This window comes from Pan troglodytes, chromosome 7, assembly GCF_028858775.2.
Source record: "Pan troglodytes isolate AG18354 chromosome 7, NHGRI_mPanTro3-v2.0_pri, whole genome shotgun sequence".
Classification (NCBI taxonomy): domain Eukaryota; kingdom Metazoa; phylum Chordata; class Mammalia; order Primates; family Hominidae; genus Pan; species Pan troglodytes.
Window position 1 is genome coordinate 30,066,444 of NC_072405.2, and position 18,601 is coordinate 30,085,044.

Consider the following 18,601-nt stretch of genomic DNA (forward strand, 5'->3'; position numbering starts at 1 on the left):
GACACTCCTCTAATGCTGGCAAGAGGACCTCCAGCCTCTGCACCTGAGGATGGGGAACTCACTATCTAACAAAGCAACTCACCCTAATTTCCATCAAGATCACAGAGTTAGTTATCGGCAGGGATAGTGTGAGGATTTAGTGTAACTCCTAATCCAGGACCCCTTCCCCCTGACTTGACTTTGTCCTGTTATTAAGTAACACATTTAGAGAACCCTGAGATAACAGGGCTACCTGCATGAGGCCTCTGAGTCTTCCATGAGAGACCCCAAAAGGGCCCTGAAGCTGAGAGCTGGATCCAGGACACCCAGGCACCACAAGCCACTTCACAAGAAGGAGAGCAGGGCTGCCCCCCCCGGGGATGCCCACGTGGAAGGCAGAGCACATCCCAAGACTGCCATGGGAAAGGCCACATCCTCAAAACATCCTGGGCAGGACTTCCACTGCAGGAGCCAGGGGCACCTCTCCAACAGCCCCTGCACTGTTCAAACACCTCCTCAAGGAGGAAGATTGAAAGCCGAAAAGCAAGGCTCCTCTGGGCAGCCCGAGAGCTGGCTTCTCTAAGGGGCTGGGCCATCAAGGTTGCTCACAAGAGCACAGTGATGTGGGGAAGAGTCTCTTCCCACACCTGAAGGACTCTTTTAGCCATAGCAGGAGAAGCTGAGTTGGTGGCAGCCATATCGTGGCCCCTCCAAGCCCGGGGAGGACATGGCGGGTGGGACATTCTAGGGTCCCAAGCACAGTGCAGTGGACAGAGTCCGTATCAAAGACCAACAGTGGTGTGCTCCCCACACTAGAGGCTGTCCCAAGGCTGAGACTTGCCCAGTGCGATGACGGAGCAGCTGGGATTGGCTCCTCTGCAATGGCAGGGTCACTCTCACTCTCCTGCCTTCCTCGACCTCACTCCACACTTCCCAAAGCCAAACCACTGTTGAGCTCTCCTCAGCCATCAAAGCCAAACCGCTATTGAGCTCTCCTCAGCCATGTCTCCACCCAAGGGGCAGACATCTTCCCTTTCCACTAACGTCTTTCCCAGGAAGCTCTAACCAACCAACTGGCCAACATTTCTCTAGCCCCGATCAGGTTTCTGTAATCACCAATCCATCAAAACTTCTGTGTAAGAGTCACCAAGGCCCTCCACATCCCCAAACCCAATGGTGACCCAGGTGTCCTCATCCTTCCACACCTCTCTACAGCATACGGCACAGCTATCCATTCCCTCTTTTTCAGAACACATTCTTTTGACTCCTAGAATACCGTAATAACAGCATCCAGCACTACTGGGCACTGACAGGGTGCCAGGCAGGTTCCCAGTGCCTCCTCTCCACCCAGACTCTCCCTAGGAGAATCCTACCCATTCCTCTAGCTTTAAATGCCATAAATATGCTAATGCCCCCAGAATTTACAACCTCAGTCAAGCACCAGCTATGAATGTCTCAAAGGCATCTCGAAATTAACATGCCCAAAATGGAACTCCTGATTTATCTCCCGCCAGGCCTTCGCCATCTCAGAATGTGGCACCATCACCACCAAGCTGCTCAAGCCAGAAGCCGGTGAGTCATCCTTGAGCTCCTCCATCACCCTCAGGCCACACACCAGGTATATCACTTCTACCTCCGAAATATCTCCAATTTATCCACTTATCTCTCTCCACCTGGCCACCACCCTGGGCTGAGTGGCCATCATCTCTGATCCAGTGATTCTAAAATAACCTCCTCCCTGGCCTCTCTGCAGTCGTTCTCGCCTCCTCCCTTAATTCTCCACACAGCAGCCAGAGTAATCTTTCTTATCACAATTTTTCACAATGCACTGCTTGGCTTCAGAAGCTCCTTTCCAACTGTACTCAGAAGTCCAAACTCCTTGCTGTGGCCTGTGAGGCCCCGAGTGATCTGGCCCCTGCCTGCCTCCCAACCTCAACCTGTGCATCTCTCTCCGAGCCCCGCTGCCCCAGCCACACCTTTCCCCCTTTCCCTCCTGCAAACTTCTGCACATGCTATGCCGTCTGCACATGATGCTCTTTCTCCCTTGGTCTGACACCAGGCTCCCCATTCCTCAGGTCTCAGTTTAAATGTCATCTTGCAGATAAACTTTTCCTGGCCAAGCAGATTCCCCCTCTCTGCCCCTGTTATTCTCTATTTCCACATCCTGCTCATTTCGGCAGCATTATCTAGATGCTTGTCTGTGTGCTTGCTCACCATCTGCCTCCTCCATCAGACTGTCATCTCCAAGGGGGCAGAGACCACTGACACTGTATTCTCCAGGGGGTAGCCAGTGTCTAGCATGGTGCCTGGCACAGAGTGGGCACACAACAAACAGCTGTTAAAGAAATAAGCTGGCCAAGCCCAATGGCTCACATCTGTAATCCCAGCACTTTGGGAGGCTGAGGCAGGCAGATCACGAGGTCAGGAGTTCAAGACCAGCCTGGCCAACATGGTGAAAGCCCGTCTCTACTAAAAATACAAAAATTAGCCAGGTGTGGTGGTGCGTACCTGCAGTCCCAGCTACTCAGGAGGCTGAGGCAGGAGAATCGCTTGAACCAAGGAGGCAGAAGTTATAGTGAGCCAAGATCATGCCACTGCACCCAGCCTGGGTGACAGGGCAAGACTCCATCTCAAAAAAAAAAAAGAAAGATGCCAATGAGGTAGTAATATAAAATAAGAATATTTAAAAACAGAGGACTGATTGGGAAGAAAAATATTAAAGGAAAGCCACATGATGTCACAGGAAGGATACAGACAAGTTCTAAAGAGTGTCTGGAAAAGCAGGGACCAGGGGAACATACAGAATGGGAGCCAAACAGGCTTGATGGAGGGGAAGTCTAGATGTTATGAATGTAGTGTTTGTGTCTCCCCAAAATTCATATGTTAAACCCCTAATCTCCAGCGTGATGGTATTTGGAGATGGGGCCTTTGGGAGGTGATTAGGGTTAGATGAGGTCATGGGGGTGGGGCCCTCATGACGGGATTAGTGGCCTTATAAGAAGAGGAACAGACAACAGAATGATCTCTCTCTTTCTCTCCTCTGCCTCTGTGTGCACACATCAACAAAGACCATACGAGGACATAACCAGGAAAAAGGCCCTCATCACAGGGCCTTTATGGATCAAGGTGTCATCAAGAACCCAGCCAGGATCTCAGATCTCCAGCCTCTGGAACTATGAGAAGTAAATGTTTGCTGTTGAAGCAACCCAGTCTATGATATTCCGTTATAGCAGCCTGTACTGACTAAGATACCAGGCAAGGAGACAGTCCATGCCAGTGAGTGAAAGCAGAAATACTCAGGGAGCCAGTGTGAACAATGCAAGACCAGGGTGGCTGAAAGTGTGTCTGCCCCTGTGTGAACAAACACATGCCCAGTTGTAGGTGAGGCCTCTGGTACAAACAAACTATGCTGGCTTGCATTCGGATTCTCCCTGTGTAAGTGACCTGTCACGAATGGGTCACTCCTCCCCAACCACTCAGAGATGCCTGGGTCCTCAAGCACAACTCCACAAGTGGGAGCCTTAGCCAAACAGGATCCGCATCTCATTCACCTGGGGTGTGAGCCTCTGGAGCCCAGATGCCTTGAGAGAAGCCTGTAAAGTTAAGGTGAAGGCTCTGTGCAGCCCTGCCAAGCAGTAGCAGCCACAGCAGGGCGAAGCATGAACCCTATCTTGTAAACTAGAGCTCTGGTTTGGAGCTTCTCTCTGTGTTTATTTCCCCAGAGCCTTTAGTAAAGTAATATCCAGTATTCCAGCCTTGTCTCAACATGTCGCGGGAAATTCCAGGGAGGGTCACTCGGGGACCCTTGGCCCAGAGTTAAAGAGTGAGCAGAGCCCCTACTGAGACCAGCAACAGCAGCCACATGGGATCCCCAAGGGGAAGCTGGATCTCAGGGTCTCGGCTCCTTGCAGTTAGGTTCTTCAGGAAGGGGGTGGCCTTTTCCCCCCGACGCTCCTCTGCACAGCTTTGCTCTGGGGCTGGATGTGGCTGTTGGACTCTGGGCACTGCTCAAGGCCAGATGGGCCCCTGAGCGAGATTTTACTTTTCTGTGACTCATCTCCCCTAAGCAAGGGCTGTTCTGCAATGCCAGCAGGGTTACCCAGGGAAGACCTAGTAGAATTGGGATTTCAAGAGAACCTGAGTGAAAAGCTATCATCTACACAATTGTAGCTACAATGGTAGTGGGGCTCCTCTCCCACCACAGACAAGATTGACACAGAGTCCCCTCCTTAGGCTCTAAGTGCCACAAGGACAAGCTCTACCTACTTCATTAACTCTCCCAATCGAACACAATGCCTGGCCCAAAGTGGATGACCAATAAAGTGTAGTGAAATTAATAAAGAAATAGTCCCAGGACCCCCACTCCTCCTGCTATAGATAATCTGCTGGCCCCAGGGAGGACTGGCTGGGTTCCGTGGAACATCCATGCTGCCCCTCCTATGCCTGTGGCAGGCATCACTAATCAATCACAGCCCTCTTTGCTGCTGAGCCAGGAGCCAGACTCAAAATCCTTCTCTAGGGAGCCAATCCAAGTTGGTCATCTAGGGAAGGAAGAGGTTCCTATGCTTTGAGAGATCAAGGAACCCTTAGGAAATCTAATGAAGGCAACAAATTTCTTTCTAGAAAATACACACAAAACTTTCCGTATAATTTCAAGATATTCAAGGACCTCTACTTTAAGGGGAGTGAAGGCTTGGAAGCACCACAGCCCACCTAACCCTGTGCAAGTAACCACTTGCTGCCATTTAGAGATGATCTGCTAAAAACATCAGCCAACAGATCCTATGGAAAGCCACTAAGCTGAGGGACAGTCCCAAGGAGCCAAGAATCAAACCCAGACCTGTCCATCCACACTGCCTGAAGACACTGAACACCCCCCATGCTGGGCAAGAAAGAGAGTGTGTGGAAGGGACTCCTTCCCACCCCCTGAGGACAGCCTTGAGGGAGGTGAGCCCAACTTCCTCTGCTTCCCAACAAGCCTCTCTGACAAGGGCAGTGTCCACTGCAGGAAAGGGCCCAGGTTGCCAGGGTAGCTCCAGGCTGGAATCTATTTATACACATCCTCAGCACCCAGAGGTTAAATTACAGCCCAGGAGATGGCACGGAGCCAGCAAGGAGTTATTTATGTTCTCTTGGCAGACTAAGAGGAACAGGGCATTTCAGAGGACCGCTTCCAAATGAGGCCTGGTAGGGACACAGCTTAGAGAACAACAGAATCATCCTCCCACGACCCCCCAACCACCACCAACACACACACACACACACACACACACAATCTGAGACCATCTTTGCAATGGCTGTAAGCTGAGAGGGTAAAAACCGAAAGACTGTGTTTTTAAAATGTAGATCTCGGCCCAATGTGGGGGTTGGAATGAATCCAGCCAAATGCCATGGATGCATTCCAAGAAGTTCTCCAGGCTTTCCAGGCTCCTTATCAGAAGGCTTTTAAAGGAAACATCTCTCCTGATCTATCCCTAGATGCTCACTTAGCTTAACTCCACAGCCCTAAGGCTCGTGCGATATGAACCAGACAAAGGCCAAAGACATAAGCCAAGGTTCCTGAGATGCAACTTCAAAGCCAGGTGGAACTGTCAGTAGAGCCCAAAGCTTCCACTCCCAGAGGCTCCATCCTCAGCCACTGACCCCAAACTGCTCTGAGTTCAAAGGATGATGGGAGGATTCAGAAGTGCTTCCCAAAACCCCGAGGCCCAGCAAGCAGATATCCTTGTTTAACCAAGGCATCTTTAAACCCTAGATCAAAGGAAACCTCCAACACTTTATCGTTGGTGACATTTAATAAGACAGCATGCAGAGCCTGCTAAATCTCACACGGGTGATGGACGAGGCCTGCCACGCAGTGTGCCACACGGCGAATCGATGCGCTTGCTTTCATGTAGTGCCAGGTGAGGTCGGCTCTGGAAGAGCTTCCCCCAAGAATCCTCCACCAAGATTCGCCCTGCAGGAGGCCTGGGCATCTCTAGGCCAACTCCCTCAGCAGGAGGAGGGACCACAGGGGCCAAGCAGGCCTGGCTGTATCAGGGCTGGGTGCTGTAGCACTGCAGCATGGGCATGCTCCTAGGAGATGCCAAGGGCTGGGGCCTTACTTCCAGAGTCGCAAGCCCAGAGAGGCTTTCCCGGGACACCCATCAAAGCCGGCTTCATTCATTAAAGTACCAGCAAAGGCAGGTTGGGGGTTCTGCAATTCCTGCTGCAAACACCCTGGCATTGGGCTCTCCCATTTTCAGAATGAAGATTTCCACCTGCGGTCAGAAGCCTGGAGGAAGTCAAACCAGGGAAAGGAAGAAGTGCACCCCTTCCCAGGCACAGTCAAGAGCCATGACCCAGCTTCCTGCTCTCCGGGTGCCCCTCTTGAGCCACCTGTCACCTCTGATGCTAACAACTGGCATCCATAGGACAACTGAGCACTTTTGTGGATTCTGGGGACAGTGACACTTGGGTTGGCAAGTCAGGCCTGCAAGAGTGTAGAAAGAAGCCACTCCTCTCCTTCCAGGCCCGGCCCAGGGAAGAGCCTGGTGAGAAGGGCCCTTCAAATACCTGCTCCCACACCATCCACCCTGATGAGGCTGGCTGAGTCATTTCCCCTTATACCAAGAGCTCATCTCTCCAGTAAAATAACCTCTAGTGGAGAGGGCAGGAGCAGAGGGAGAAAGCAGGCAGGAAAACTGCTTCAACAGAATCAGAACCATAGACTTGTAAGACCTCGGGGTCCCTACAGATGACTTGGTTCAGCATCCTCATTTGATAGATGAAGACCCCCCCAGGGCATAAGGAGTGAAATAGCCCACTGAGGACCATGCAGGAGGCCCCAGGCAAGTGAAGAGTAAAGGTAGGTCCCCTGACTCTGGGGCACCACCAGAGCAACCTCCATCCACCACCTGCAGTGTCTGTGCATCTCAGTCTCTGTTGCTCCGGATGCATGTCTCAATGCACCCCACCCCAAACCTCCACTCTCCATCATGCACAAGGTTCCCTAAAGGGCACTTCTCCATGCTCCTGCCAGACTCTTCCTAATGCAGGTTCCGCCCTTATTCCTTCCCTACCTCTTCGGGACCACATTGAAATTTGCATGCAGATGGGTGTGTTGGTGGGAGATAGGGAAAGAGGGATTGGAAGAACGACCTGCTTCAAGATCAGGAGCTCACCCAGCCACATCCTGGAGCAATCAGAATTTCCTACTCAGGATCCCAGGCCTCCTAAAGTGAGCCATGTACCTAATTCAATAATCCAGACATAGCACTGTTTGTGGGCCCTGGAGTCTCCATTGTTTAAATTTATTTCCCAGTGCAAGAAGCTCATCTGCTTGGCTCAGCACACCTCAGAAACTGTCAGCCCTCAGCTCCCAGGATTCCTCAGTCCTGACCCTCCCAATACTTAGCCCTGTTTCAACGCCCTTTCTGGTTCCACTGTGTGAAGTGTATCACTTGATTCTCCTGTTTCCTAGCTTCCCCCACCTCCAGAAAAGCAAAAAAAAAAGAAAAGAAAAAAGAAAAATGCTTCTAGTTCTTTAAACTGACACAGAATTCTCCAAGCCACAAGTTACCCTGCTCCAAATTCGCCCATCTCAGGGCTGCAGGCCTGGTAGGAGCTGTCCACTACATTGTCACATTATCCATCCTTCCTTAAAGCAATACTAATAAAATGGGTGCCCTGTCCCAGCCACTCCTCTACCTGAGATGCCTAGTTCAGACACCTGAGCAGCTTGATTCCAGGCCCCGTCGCCAGGCCCCCTGCTGTCCTCCAGCTTTTGAGCGCACCCAGCCCACTCCTACGCTTGGGTCCTGGGCTTGGATTCATGCTGGTCTTTTCCAGCCCCTTCAAGGCCCAGTTCCGGTCTGCTCCATCATTCCACGCAGCTGTGTAGGATGCAGCCCCCAAGGTCATTTTAGCATTCAGAAGAAGAAGCTAATGTGTCTCAAATCATGCTCCCATCTATCCTGTTTGGGGGGGTTATTTGGCCCATCAAGCCTCCCCTTTATCCCAGCAACCAGGAAGCTCGGAGCTCAAGTTCAGTCACTGTGGCAAATGGCAGCGTGGCCACATCTGCTCCCTCCTCCTCTCTAAGGCTGGCCCTCCTCATTGTGGTATGCATAGTTTCATCTTCAATCGCCTCAATCGGTTTGTGTAGGCAATAAGATATATTTTTTTAAGTAAGCAAAAGAGAAAAACCCACCTTCTTCACAGAGCTTTCCCTGAGCCCTGCAGCTAGCTCTGGGATCAGGCCCCTCTCCGAACTCCAGGAGAGCTTGTTCTGCAAACCAAACAAAGTACCACTTCCCCTTCAGTGTGCACAGGGCCCCAGCTCTCCTCCCCATCTCCCATCTCTCTGCGGTCCCTGGCCCTGGCCCTGGTTCCTTCTGAAGAAGGTGGTTTGTGCCCAATGCCTCTACTTCTGCCTCCCTGCCAGGCCGGGCCCACTGTGGTCCATCTTCCACCACACACACACACACACACACACACACACACACACACACACGCACACACATAAACATGCACATGCACACAGGCATACACATACACATGCACACATGCACACACACGTATACACACTCTGTGAGACACCACAGCTCAGTCACCTCCTCCCTCTGAAACCCCCTTCCCTTCCAGTCTCACATCCTACTTCCTTTGCCCCTCCCTTAAGCACTGGTGTTTCCAGTAGGTTTCTGCCTCCAACGTTCGCTCCAAGCCTTATCACTTAAACACTGAGGATGCCCAAATCTTCAGGCATCTCCAGCCCAGACGCCCTCCTGAGCTCTAGCAACCCCTCCTAGGCCATTTCATTTACTGCTGTGGCTTTAATCACTAGCAAAGTACTCAATAACTTCCAAACCCATCTCTTCTTTCCAGCCTCATTACTGAGGTCGAGACCCACAAGTCCAAGCGCCCCCTATGTGTTGCCATGAAGGTGGCAATAGTCCCCCAGTCCCCTCAAATGCTGCATGTCCAATACCACCCCCACTGAATGGCTCCATCTCCCCAGAATTACTCAACTAGGAAACATGGCAGACATCATTCATTTATCCATTCAACTAACCTTATGGAATGTTCACCAAGTGCCAGGCTCTACATGCAGGACAGGGTGTGGAGTAAACAAAACAGAAATAGTTCTTGCCACCAGGGTTCTATCTCCAGGTGACTTTCAGCCAGTCACCTAGCCCCATCAAGGCCACTTCCCAATCTCCTCTGAAATAATCCAGTTTTCTCCATACCCACACTCACTATCTTAGTCTGGAGCACTCAATAATACTGAAAAGAAGCAGTTTAGCTGGAATCTGACTCTGAAATGTATGGTTGTGTGACCTTCAGCAAGTTACTTTCTCTGTAACTTGCCAGATGTTTCCTCATTGACAGATAAATATAATAGCACCTACTATTTGTTGCAAGGATTAAATGAGACAGAAAGCCTCTAGAACAGTGTCCACAACACAACAGGCTATCTATAAACACCTGCACCCACTACAATCCCCATTTCTCCAACAGCCTCCCCCGACTTGCCTCCCATCATGGCCCACTCTACATGTGCCCAACACCTGCAGCTCCCCAGAGCCCAGGCCCTCTCCCACTTCCACCCTGTGCCATGCTTTTCCAACAGGCTTCTTCCCTGGCTTTCTCCTCCTTGTTTCCCAAGGCTCAGATCAAGGCCCCCTCCTCCCCTGGACACCCAGGATGTGGCAGATGCCCCTCTCCTGTGCTCTCTCCTCTGGGAGCCCACAGCCTCACCCCACTGAATTGGGATTACCACTCCCTTTGTCTGTTTCCCCTGTATCCTCAGGCCTTAGGACCAAGAACTGCACACAACAGAGTCTCAATAAATACTTAGCAAACAAAAAGGACAAACATGAGAATTATATAGAGCCAAATTTCAACTTAGTATAACCATGCACCACCACCCGCCCCTCCCCTTGCAAAAAAAAAAAACTACCTTCTTAATAATGAGGCTACACTTGGTAAGCACTTACTATACTCCAGGCTCTGTGCTAAGCTTTAGACATACGTTATGTCATCTAACGTTCACAATAACCCTGTGATGTGGGTATTTTTACTCCTATTTTATAGGTGAAGGGACGGAAGGTCAGGAAAATTTTGTAAACTTGCTCCAGGTTACACAGCTAATGAGTGGTAAAGACAGGATTCAAAGCTAGGACCGTCCGACTCCAGGACCCATTCCTCACCCTGACCCATTCCTCACTCATATGATCATTGAGACTGGATCATATCTCAATACAGAGTGAGCTGGCTCTTCGTTTTATGAGAGCACCTTTCCTGATAGCCACGTGACCTACGTTGGGATATTAGGCAGAAACTGTCTTCAGAAGTGGGACTAAATTGTCTAAAGTCCCTTTTATATATATATAAAGCCAGCTCACTCTGTATTCAGGTCTGATCCGGTCTAGAGTCAGGGTGAGGAATGGGTCCTGGAGTCGGACGGTCCTAGCTTTGAATCCTGTCTTTACCACTCATTAGCTATGTAACCTTGAGCAAGTTTACAAAATTTTCCTGACCTTCCGTCCCTTCACCTATAAAATAGGAGTAAAAATACCCACATCACAGGGTTATTGTGAACGTTAGATGACATAACGTAGGTCCAAAGCTTAGCGCAGAGCCTGGAACATAGTAAGTGCTTAACAACATAGTAGCCTCATTATTAGGAAGGTAGTTGTGGGGGGTATGCATGGTTATACTGAGCTGAAATTTAGCTCTATACAATATATGTAAGTATATATATGTGTATATATGTGTGTGTCTGTATACACACACACACGCACATATATAGGTAGAGACTGAGTTTTGCTATGTTGCCCAGGATGGTCTCAAACTCCTGGCCTCAAATGATCCTCCTGCCTCAGCCTCCTGAGTCGCTGGGATTACAGGCATGAGCCACTGCACCCAAAGGTCTCTTATTCCAAGACTCAAGGAGTCTGTGGTTTTAAATTATAAGCTCCTTGGGTTGTTCATTTTGGTTTCCCCAGCTGAGCACAATGTAAGCAAAAGATAAACCTGTTCTGAGTGAATGAATGAACAAATGAATGAATAAAGAAGTAGATGGATGGATGAATGGATGAATGAAATGGAAAATTCATTTTGCACATGTCCAAGTCAGTTTTACCCTTTTTGACACCCTTTCTGCTGGACTCAGGGTCATAATTCGATGCACCCAAGGAATGCAGAGAAAGGAAAACACAGCCTGGCAATGCGAGCGCCCTCCTGCCAGCACCCCCGGGGCTGCCGCGGCACTCACCGGCACAGGTGGTCAGTCCGGCACACGCCACGCAGGTCCAGGCAGTTGGGCTTCTCCTTGTCCTCATAGGAGCAGCTGGGCAGGATGGTTTGCCGGCGGCGCTCGGCGCACGCCTGGTCTTGGCAGGAGCAGAAGAGCATGCGGTAGGTGTACTCGCTGGGCACCCGGTCGAAGAACTGGCGCAGGGCCTTGTGGCACTTGCGGCGGTTGCAGCGCTCGGTGGGCGAGATCTCGCGGTTGCAGATGGAGATGTAGGAGGAGCGCAGCTTCTTGCAGTTGTCGTTCAGGTTGCAGGCCTTGGCAGCATCCAGGCAATGGTTGCTCTTGGCGCTGACCACCGGGTCTGCCCCTGTCCCTGGAGGAGGAACAAGAGAGCAGGTCAGAGGCCACACAAGCATGAGGAGGACACAGCTGCCCCCTCGCTGGGAGATGACTCCCAGTACTCAATATGCTTCCATGTGCCTGCTCTGTGCCTCAGTTTCCCCCTTTGTGAAATGGGGATCACTTCACAGGACCTACCTCCTAAAGCTGTGGTGAGGAGTAAAGGAGTTAATATACAGGTTGAGGGAGCGCTTAGGAAGCAGCTGGTGCAGGGTGAGCTGTACCATGGCAATCTAGGACAATAGTGGACTTAAAATTCATCACAAGCCTAAAAGGCAAGCAACCAGGTGTGTATGGCCCTGTTTACAAATATGGGAAATAAAGTGACTGGCTCAGCGTCATACAACGAGGGGGCCCCCATGCACCCACCAGCAGGACACTGGCATTTGGGGTCAGACAATGCTCATGATGGGATTGTCAGCAGCCTGGGTGCAGACAGCACACACATGCCCTCCTGAGGAATTCTGGTGAGAGCCAGATGGGAGATCACCTCACCCAACCTTGTTATTTTACAGATAAGGAAACTGAAGCACTGTGTGGGCAAGGGGCCTGCCCAAGGTTGCCCAGCACAGGAACCCAAGTCACACCCAGTAGTGCAGTTATGCCAGCTAGAACCGTTGGTCTAAGCTCCTCATCCATTCTTCATCCACCCTACAAACGCTTTCCAGTATTTCCTGAGCACCACTCTCTCCACACAAGGTCCCGCAAGGTGGTGGGAAGGACTCGGGGTGAGGTAGGCTGAGGCCACACGTCCCTCTCACATGGGCCAGGTGACTGACCGAGCACTTACAGCACACAGTTCCTGGTGTTCTAATCACTTGCCCATTAAAGATTGATCAGGTCCTACCTCTGCACAGCCCTCTGCAGGGTGCCGTGTTACATATAAAAGCGCAAGAGGAGGGCCCACTCTGGAAGAGCTCACAACTCCAGCCAGAAAACCAAGAGGAGAACAGCACAATAGCCAAGACTGGGAGTTCTAGAGCTCAGCCATCGGCGTTCAACTCCTGGCCCTGATACTTACTGGCTCTGTGACCTGGGACAAATGGCTGAACCTCTGCCTCAGTTTCCTTGCCTGCAAACTGGTATCTACCACATAGGGCCTTTGTAAGCATGAATGAGACAGCTCATTTTTTTCTCTCTCCCCTACATCATGATTTTGCTGTCTTCTAGACCATTCCCATCAGCTATTACATCACCCATCTTCAATTTAAAAAAGACCTCCTCGTGACCACACACCCCTCTTAAGCTACCACTCCATTTTTCTGCTCCCCTTGAAAGCAAAACCCCTCAATCGAGTTGTCTACACCACCTGTCCCTTGCTCTCCTCCCATTCTCTCTTAGGCCTGCTTCAGCCTGGTGTTTGGCCCCGCCTGTCTGATGGATGCTCAGGAATCCACGGGCCTCATCTCCCTCAGCCCATCAGCAGCACTGGACACAGCCAATTCCTCCCTCCTGCCTCCTTCCACTCTCTGCTGGGCTCCCTGCCACCTCCCCACAGTCTCCTCCTCAGCCTGCTTTGCTGGTCCCATCTTCCATACCCAGGGCCCAGTCTCCTTTTCTCTACATGCACCTGCTCCCTGGGACTCATCTCATGGCCTGAAACACCATCACTGTGCTTCCAACCCCCAGATTTATACCCCCGGACAAGACCTCTGCCCTGAGCTCCAGACTTATCTGTCTACCTGCCAACTCAACACCTCTAGCTGCAAGCCTAATACCCAAATCTCACACTTGACACATCCAAACCAAACCCCGTATTTCCCCCCAAAACCTGGGGCTTCCCTCCACCTCTGACAGTCTTCCTCACCCTGCTGGAAACAACTGCATCCTTCCAGTAGCCCATGCCAAAACTCTCGGCGCTTCCTTGACTCTTATTCATACACCGCCAAACACTGGCAGCTCCACCTTCAAAACACAGCCAGAATCCAGACACTTCTCACCACCGCCACTGCTGCCACCTGGATCTGAGCCACCGACACTGTGCCTGTTAAGAGCCTCCTTCTCCCAGCCTCCTGCTTTGCCCTGCGCCCCCATACCCCACCCCATGACAATCTTCTCTCATCACAGCAGCTGGAGAGAACCTTCTAGAACCTACAGCAGAGAGCCATTGCTCCTAGGCTCCAAAGCCCCCCTTGGATTCCCCAGCTCATTGGGGGGCTTCAGCATGGCCTACACACCTCTATATGTGTGCTGTCTGATTTGCTGTGACAGAACAATTAGTGCTTTCTGAAATGCTGTCCGCTCACCACACACGGCTGCTGAACCTGAAATGTGGCTAGGTCATTTCACATGTTCACACAAGGCCTTGAAACACACACCAGATTTTGAAAATGTAATAAGAAAAAAATTATGTAGGCTGGACACGGTGGTTCACGCCTGTAATCCCAGCACTTTGGGAGGCCGAGGCAGGCAGATCATCTGAGGTCAGGAGTTGGAGGCCAGCCTGGCCAACATGGCAAAACCCCGTCTCTACTAAAAATATAAAAATTAGCTGGGCGTGGTGACATGTGGTGGACTACACCCAGCTACACGGGAGACTGAGGCAGGAGAATCACTTGAACCCGGGAGGCAGAGGTTGCAGTAAGCCAAGATCACACCATTGCACACCAGAGTGGGCAACAAAGGGAGACTCTGTCTCAAAAAAAAAGAAAAAAAGAAAGAAAGAAAAGAAAAAAATAACGTAAAGTATCTCATAAATTTTTACTCTGATTACACATCGAAGGGGTATTTTTGATCTATGATGTTAAACAAATGTAGTAATAAAAATAACTTCACCTGTTTCTTTTTTGTGATTACAAGCAAATGTAGAATTACATATGTGATGCATATTATATTTCCATCAGCCAGCAAGGCTGTATATGGCCTCACCTCCTATTCCTTTCTCCAGGCCCATTTCACTCCACTCCAGCCACCCCAGCCTCCTGGATCTTCCTGGAACACGCCCATCATGGCGTGGCCACAGGGCCTTTGCACTTACTGTCCCCTTGGCCTGGAAGTCTCTCCCTCCCCACCACAGCCATACAACCACTCTCCTCATCTACTTCAAGACTCTGTTCAAATGTTACCTAATGTGTGAGTCCTTCCTGACCACCCCACACATAGTAACAACACCCCATGCACATTCCATGTACCCCCTACTCCAACCTATTTTTCCCACAGCACTCATCACTATCTGCCATGGTATGTACTTACTTCCTCATTTGTTTGTTTGCATCAAATACAAGCTCCAGGAAGACAGGGCTGTGCTCAGTGCTGTGTCCCTAGTACCCTGTGTTTGACAGGCAGGTGCTATGCAATAGGTATTTAAGGGGTGATGGAATAAATGTATTTAGGCCAGTGTCTATTTTACAGTAAGTGCTCAAAAAATGTTGACTAATATTATTAAGCAAGCAAAATGGTACAGAGTAGGCAACAGTGATCAACACAGGACCATGTGGGGCCTAGCCCAGACCTGAAACTTGGGGGATGATCAACGAAGACTAAGCCATTCACCCAACACTTTGTCTGACCAACAATGGTCTTTTTTTTTTTCTTTTCTTTTTTTTTTTTTTTGAGTCAGAGTTTTGCTCTTGTCGCCCAGGCTGGAGTGCAATGGCGTGATCGCGGCTCACTGCAACCTCTGCCTCCTGGGTTCAAGAGATTCTCCTGCCTCAGCCTCCTGAGTAGCTTGGATTACACGGACCTGCCATTATACCCAGCTAATTTTTGTATTTTTAGAAGAGACAGGGTTTCACCATGTTAGCCAGGCTGGTCTCAAACTCATGACCTCAGGTGATCCGCCCGCCTCGGCCTCCCAAAGTGCTGGGATTACAGGCATGAGTCACTGTGCCTGGCCAACAATAGCCCTTTAAAGGCAGAAAGAGAAAACTGCCCTCTCTTCTTGTTATAAAAATAAAAGAGGGGAGGGTACATCCAGACAAAAGAATCTTATTCTGTGATAAAAGGAAATGAGCTATCAAATCATGAAAGGACACGGAGAAAACCTACATGAAAGGAGACATGTATCACACCCTATGATTGTAAAGGTATGACACTCTGAAAAAGGGAAAACAGAGACAGTGAGATCAGTGGCTGCCAGGAGTCAGTGGGGAGTGGGGGAGGAAGACGCAGAGCATGGAGCATTTTTAGGGCAATGAAATCACTCTGTATGATACTGTAATGGAGGATGCATGTCATTAGACGTTTGTCCAAACCCACAGAATGTACAACACCAAGAGTGAACTCTAACGTAAACTCTAGGCTTTGCCTCATAATGATGTGTCAATGTAGGTTCAAGAATTGTAACAAATGCATCCCTCTGTAGAGGGATGCTGATAGTTGAAGAGGCTGTGCCTGGGGAGGAGTAGCGGGTAGATGGGAACTCTCTGTACCTTCCTCTCAATTTTGCTATGAACCTAAAACCACTCTTAAAAAAATAAGCCTTTTACTACAAAAATGGAGGCTGGGGGAAATTAAGGCAGAAAGAGAATCAAGGTTTGTTTTCCCAATCAATCCATTAATATATCTTTAATGAGGTCCTACTATGTGCCAGGCACTTCCCCAGACACTGAGGCTGCAACCCTGCCAGAGACACAGCTAGGGACGGAGGAGCAGCCCATGCCAATGTGAGTTCTGTGTCAGGGAAGTCAGGTGTGGAGAGAAAAACATCCTGTCCAGACCTTGGTGGGGGCCGGGGGAGGGGTCCTGGAAGCAGTGACATCACTGCTGAAACCTACAGGAGGACTCAGAGGAAGTGAAGACAGCAGAAAAAGGATCCCAGGCACAGAGGGGAGCAGGTGCAATCGCTGGGAGGAACTGCAAGCAATTCAATACGACTGAACATGGAAACCAAGGCAAGGAATGCCAAGACAAGGGCCTTCAGCCACGTTGGGGCATGTGGCCTCTCAGGCAATTCCTTGAGCTGCTACCAAACCATTCTGCCCAGGACAGAAGGATCCCAGGATGCCTGTCAACACAAGGGCTATTGTGGGGACACTGCCTCTAAGGGACAGGTTCTCTCCCAGGCCAGCCGTAGGATGCACCTGTCAGAGGCTGGCTGGCTGCTGGCTGGAGGAGTGGAGCGGCCGGGGGCCAAGGTGAGGAGAGACAACAGGAGGGACCCCAGAGAGGAGGTTAGCAACTGCAAGCGGAACAGCAGCTAATTTAGGGCTGCGGCTGCCCCCAGGTTCCCCAGGTGCTCCGTTCCCACTCATCTCAGCAGGTTCCTGAGCTAGTGCTGGTGTAATTATAGCCTCCGTGGCTTCCATTTGGAGCTTGAATAGTGAAAGCTTTTGCTAGGGGGCAGAACGTGTAAACTCCTGGGCCAAAACTTGGTAAATTTCCTAGGAAACAAAAAAAATCAAGAAATGCAGCTCCTACCTGGTTACCAGGAAGATGCCCCATGATCCTCCCAGCAGGAACCGGGTTTGAGTGGGCCGGATGACGGGAGAAAAGACCCCAGGAGCGGGCCTGGGCTCTGAGGCTCTGCCAAGCACCTCGCCAAGGAGGCAGCCTGTGCTGCGTTTTCATTATGAGGGAGATGGTGGGGTCAGGGCTGGGCACAGGGCCAGCCACTGCCATCTGCAGCAGAAAAACTGGACGCACACTCCTTCTGAGACAGCCACTGCCCTGCCACCTACCCTAAGGCTCCTGTCCCTCCTGTCAGGAAGGTGAGTCCCCACTGGGAAGAAGGAGGTGGGGGATTCTAAATACAAACCTCACCTACCAAGACCCCTCACAGTCCTTGCCTGGCACTGGGGCTACAGCCCCTGAGCTAAAATGTACAAAGGGCAGGAAATGGGGATTCAGGAAACCCAGCCCCCTCCGTCTCCCTGCCCCGATCCCCTGCACTGAGAGCTGAGAACACACAAGACCTGAGGGAGATTCCAGAGCTAGAAATTGATCCCAGTCCTGGGCTGGCCCTGGAGAGCCTGAACTCAACACGTGCTCCAGCGCCAGCCCTGGTGGGTCTCCCAGGCTGGCTGAGAGCAGCCTTGATGGCCAAGGAGTAAATGGTAAACAGCTGCCCAAGGGAGAGGGAGGCGGGATTTAACACTTGGCCTTCTCCAAAACCTCAGTTAAGTCATCCTCCCAACCCCCGGCTCCTGGCCCTAGGGGACACTCTGGCTTCTTCATCTCCTCCCCTCCTCCTCCCTGGGTGAGGGCCAGACCCGGGGAGCGCAGCCAGCTGGGGAGTACAGCCAGCAGCAGACGGGCAGGACGGCTGGGGAATGCACAACCAGAGGCTGCAGCTCAGCCTCCCCAACTGCCCTGCCCCGGCCACACCCAGCCCAGCCTCTCCTGTTAATTCCTGGAGTGCTGCCCTGAGCCAAGAGCCCATCTGCACCACTAGGCTGTGATTCCAGACACTGGAAGCCCCCACCACCAGCAGGCAGGCATATGAGTGCTCTTTAAACTCATATTCTTTAAATATTTATTTGGCTTTTATATTGAGCTAGGTTTACCAAATTTCAATTCCCTATCTCGTTTTGGTCATATTAACAGTACCACCTCTACTAATGTTTAATTGATTTTTTCTTTAAATTCCTTAATCCTTTTTTTTTTTTTTTTTTTTTTGGATGGAGTTTCGCTCTGTTGCACGTTGTAGTGCAGTGGCATGATCTCGGCTCACTGCAGCCACTGCCTCCCAGGTTCAGGAGATTCTCCTGCCTCAGCCTCCTCAGAGTAGCTGGGATTACAGGCGCCTGCCACCACACTCGGCTAATTATTTTTTGTATTTTTTTTAGTAGAGACGGGGTTTTGCCATGTTGGCCAGATGGCCTCGAACTCCTGGCCTCTGGTGATCCGCCCGCTTTGGCCTCCCAAAGTGCTGGGATTACAGGCATGAGCCACCACACTGGACCTAAATCCCTTAATTCTTAAATAATGAATCTGTTTAACTCCTTATTGACTCACCTTTTACGTTTTTCAATACCTATCTAGATTTATCCTAAATGATAACACCTATGTTGGTTCTGAATTTTTCTAACCCATTAGAATGCAATA

The 18,601-nt window shown here is 50.7% G+C and overlaps 1 protein-coding gene across 5 annotated transcripts in view; it reads right to left on the minus strand.

The window, feature by feature from the left end:
- Positions 1–18,601, minus strand: part of GFRA2 (GDNF family receptor alpha 2) — a 98,463-nt gene that overhangs the window by 46,564 nt on the left and 33,298 nt on the right. For all 5 annotated transcript variants that reach the window (XM_016959184.4, XM_054657278.2, XM_063816903.1 and 2 more), the window contains one exon: positions 11,237–11,591. In XM_016959184.4, coding sequence (XP_016814673.1) covers positions 11,237–11,591 — 355 coding nt within the window. The remainder of the gene's footprint in view (positions 1–11,236; positions 11,592–18,601) is intronic.